The sequence below is a fragment of the Sinocyclocheilus grahami genome, unplaced genomic scaffold, assembly GCF_001515645.1.
Source record: "Sinocyclocheilus grahami isolate Dianchi unplaced genomic scaffold, SAMN03320097.WGS_v1.1 scaffold923.1, whole genome shotgun sequence".
Classification (NCBI taxonomy): Eukaryota; Metazoa; Chordata; class Actinopteri; order Cypriniformes; family Cyprinidae; genus Sinocyclocheilus; species Sinocyclocheilus grahami.
Window position 1 is genome coordinate 136,136 of NW_015506102.1, and position 3,994 is coordinate 140,129.

Here is a 3,994-nt window from a genome sequence, read left to right on the forward strand (position 1 = left end):
AGACAGACAGATAGACAGATAGATATAACGATAGATAGACGGATAGACGACAGATAGATAGATAGATAGATAGATAGACGGATAGATAGATAGACAGATAGATATAACGATAGATATAACGATAGACAGATAGATAGATAGACAGATAGATATAACGATAGATATACAGATAGATAGATAGATAGATAGATAGATAGATAGATAGATAGATAGACAGACAGATAGACAGACAGATAGACAGATTATATAGACAGACAGACAGACGACAGATAGATAGATAGATAGACAGACAGATAGATATAATGATAGATAGATAGATAGATATAACGATAGACAGATAGATAGATAGATATAACGATAGACAGATAGATGGATAGCTAGACAGATAGATATAACGATATAGACAGATAGACGACAGATAGATAGATAGATAGATAGATAGATAGATAGATAGACAGACAGACAGACAGATAGACGACAGACAGACAGACGACAGATAGATAGATAGAGAGATAGACGACAGACAGACAGACGACAGATAGATAGACAGACAGATAGACAGATAGATATAACGATAGATAGATAGATAGATATAACGATAGATAGATAGATAGATAGATAGATAGATAGATAGATAGATAGATAGATAGATAGATAGATAGATAGAAAGAACATCACTATGTTGACTTTATGAATAGAATAATGATGGAAATGAATCTGAGGAAACTATAATAACTCTGATTTTCTGTAAATGTTTTTTTAACTCTATAAAACTGAGAAAATTCTAGGAAATTCTGCTTTGCAATTTTTATTAAAACTGAAAAATGTATTAAAATTGAAAAAAATATATTTTCAATTAATTTTAGTACTAGTTAACTATAACTCAGATTTTCTGTAAATATTTGTTAACTCTCTAAAACGGAGAAAATTCAAATTGGTTGAAAACTAATTTTATATTTATTAGCAATTTTGCATAAGTCCTGTCATAAGCACCAGATTATTATTCCAAGGCCAATAAATGTCTAACACAGATAGTACAGTAGTCAGTCGCGTCCCTAGAAGTTGAATATTAACAGACCCATTTAATATATATTTTCCTTAACTTTCTTGCATACATATGAGATTTATTATGCTCCATGATGTTCGGCAGGAGGACGGAATCAAGAACTTCTTTAATGATGTTTATGATCTGTACATCAAGGTAAATCATATATTATTCTGTAGTGATATTTCAGTGCCATACCAATGTTAACTATAACTCAGATTTTCTGTAAATATTTTTTAACTCTCTAAAACGGAGAAAATTCAAATTGGTTGAAAACTAATTTTATATTTATTAGCAATTTTGCATAAGTCCTGTCATAAGCACCAGATTATTATTCCAAGGCCAATAAATGTCTAACACAGATAGTACAGTAGTCAGTCGCGTCCCTAGAAGTTGAATATTAACAGACCCATTTAATATATATTTTCCTTAACTTTCTTGCATACATATGAGATTTATTATGCTCCATGATGTTCGGCAGGAGGACGGAATCAAGAACTTCTTTAATGATGTTTATGATCTGTACATCAAGGTAAATCATATATTATTCTGTAGTGATATTTCAGTGCCATACCAATGCCTTGCATTTATTTGAAAACATTTGTGTGTGTTTTTACCCAGTTTTACCCAACGCACCGATTCGCTCCACAGCTTTCGAGAGGAAAGTGCGGTTTCTTGGGAAGAAGCATCTGCTCAGCTGATTCATTTTATACCCGTATTATTTTGTTTTTGCATTCTTGTTGTCATGCATAAATATACAGGTGTGTTGTTTATACCGTCAGATACATATTTCACGTTTCAGTTGTTCATACTCATCATCGCCAGCTTACATTCACATTCTCACCTGCTACTGTACGACAAATGGTGTGTGAATACAGATTATTCTGAAAGACGTGTTTAAAGCATCAAACAGGAATGACAGAAATACATCTATAACCTGTGGTCAACTGCATGATGATTTTGTACATTACTGTTGTCTAATAATAACCTTAAATCAAATAAACAATTTCATCAAGTATTGTTCAATACTTCTTTAATTTCAATTTAACAATCTACTTTTTCTGCTTCTTTTCAGAGTGCGTGCTTAAACGCTTCATCTCGTTCATATGTTTAGTACAAGTACTGTGTATATATTTGGCACTCTACATAATTATGTTAATATATATTAGAAATGATCACGCACTGTATGAACGCCTGCCCGGCATAAGTTAATCATAGTTATAGGAAAAGAAAATCACATAAAATGCACACTGTGAGAAAAATCAGCATTTTTGTCTTGTTTTCCAGTAAAAATATCTAAACATCCTTAAAACAAGATGCATTTACTTAAGAATCAAACAGCATGTGATAGACTTGTTTTCACATAATGCATAAAATAAAAAAAATAAAAAACTTATTTTTTTACTTGAAATGAAACAAAATGATTTGCCCATGAGGTAAGCAAAATATATGTTAGCGGAAAAGAAGTGCTATTATCTTACACAGCTGTGCTTCTCAAGTAAATTGTTTTAAGGACATTTCGATATTTTTAATGGAAGACAAGGCGTGTTTTTACAGTGCATTTATTGCATTTGCTCTTCACTATTTAATTGCCATGCAAGACAAAATTATATCCGTCTATGCACTAACCCGCTCAAATCCCATAAGTCATATATATATATGAACATCTGAATGCACAGAATCGTTTAAATTCAGGCAGTTCAGATCCATGAAAGCCACCCAGTGTTTAGGAGTAAGTGCATGTATTCCAGTAAGTGCATGTTCAAATAAAAACGCAGATGCTTCACTCAAGGACCATTAAATAGCTAATGGAGGTCATTCTCGTCTGTTAACAGCACCGCGTGCTGCTGCGAGGCTTCCTATGCAGGCTGACGGTGTCTGTTGGAATCAAATGCTCGTGTCGCTCCTCCAAAGCCAGAACTCTTCTGACGGCTTCCTCGAACGCAACCGAGACATTGGTGGCATCTTTGGCGCTGGTCTCGAAGTACGGGTATCCTCCGCTTTCCCTGCACCACTCCTGAGCTTCCTCGCTGGTCACCTGCCTCTCCGTCACGTCCACCTTGTTGCCTAGAAGCACGAACGGGAAGCTGTCGGGCTCCTTGACGTCGGCGTAGAAGATGAACTCTTTCCTCCAGTTGTTGAGGTTGTGGAAGCTCTGGCTGTCGTCCACGCTGAAGGTCAGAAGGCAGCAGTCGGAGCCGCGGTAGAAGGGCGTCCGCAGGCTGCGGAATCGCTCCTGACCCGCCGTGTCCCAGATCTGCAGCGTGACCGTGCGGCCGTCCACCTCCAGGTCTTTATTGAGGAACTCCACGCCGATGGTGTGAAAGAGATGGGCGTCGAACTTGTTCGTGACGTAGCGGTTCATGAGCGAGCTCTTTCCCACTCCACCGTCGCCCAGGAGAATGACTTTAAGAAGGGAGGATTTAGATGACATGGTGTTTGTAGCCGTCGTCCTGTGAACTGAAGTTCAGGGTATTAAATTACAATAATATTACACGATTTTTTCCTGCTTTGATCAAATAAATGCAGCCTTGGTGAGCAGAAGATACTTTAATATTTGATATCATTCAAATAAATATACACACGTGGCTCTTTGGATGGTACAAAAGGGCAAAAGTAGTAGTAAAAGGTGGAGAGAGTTTTATAAATCAATATTTGAACCAATTTTAACTCGGTTTAATTTTTGTATTTGTTTGTTTAAATGAACTGATTCAGCAACTGGTTGAATTAAAACAAATGGCATTTTGGAGCTTTAGCATTATGAATGTGAGTTATTGCAACATTTAAGAAAATGTAGAAATTAGAAATTAGCTTACCTTTACTGCCTCACGTAATTCATCATTCAAAACCTAGAACAACAACAAAATCACTAAATTAGAAATATTATCCCAACGTACTAGACCAGTCAAATTAAGATTTACGCAATAGAGACTTAATATTGTAATGTGT

The 3,994-nt window shown here is 35.8% G+C and overlaps 1 protein-coding gene across 2 annotated transcripts; it reads right to left on the reverse strand.

Moving 5' to 3' along the window:
* Positions 1–2,452: 2,452 nt before the first annotated feature.
* LOC107564302 (ras-related protein Rab-9A-like) lies at positions 2,453–3,925 on the reverse strand. Of its 2 annotated transcripts, none has more exons than XM_016249337.1 (2): positions 3,862–3,925; positions 2,453–3,505 (listed from the first exon to the last, which is right to left on the reverse strand). In XM_016249337.1, the coding sequence occupies exon 2, from the start codon at positions 3,477–3,479 to the stop codon at positions 2,874–2,876; it is 606 nt and encodes a 201-aa protein (XP_016104823.1). In that variant the 5' UTR covers positions 3,480–3,505; positions 3,862–3,925; the 3' UTR covers positions 2,453–2,873. The 2 variants fall into 2 exon arrangements, with proteins under 2 accessions (XP_016104823.1, XP_016104824.1); XM_016249338.1 differs by having other exon boundaries at positions 2,453–3,498; positions 3,862–3,901.
* Positions 3,926–3,994: the final 69 nt, after the last annotated feature.

Excerpts from the sequence above, each read along its gene's own strand:
- LOC107564302 (XM_016249337.1), bottom strand. The coding sequence starts at position 3,479 with ATGTCATCTAAATCCTCCCTTCTTAAAGTCATTCTCCTGGGCGACGGT.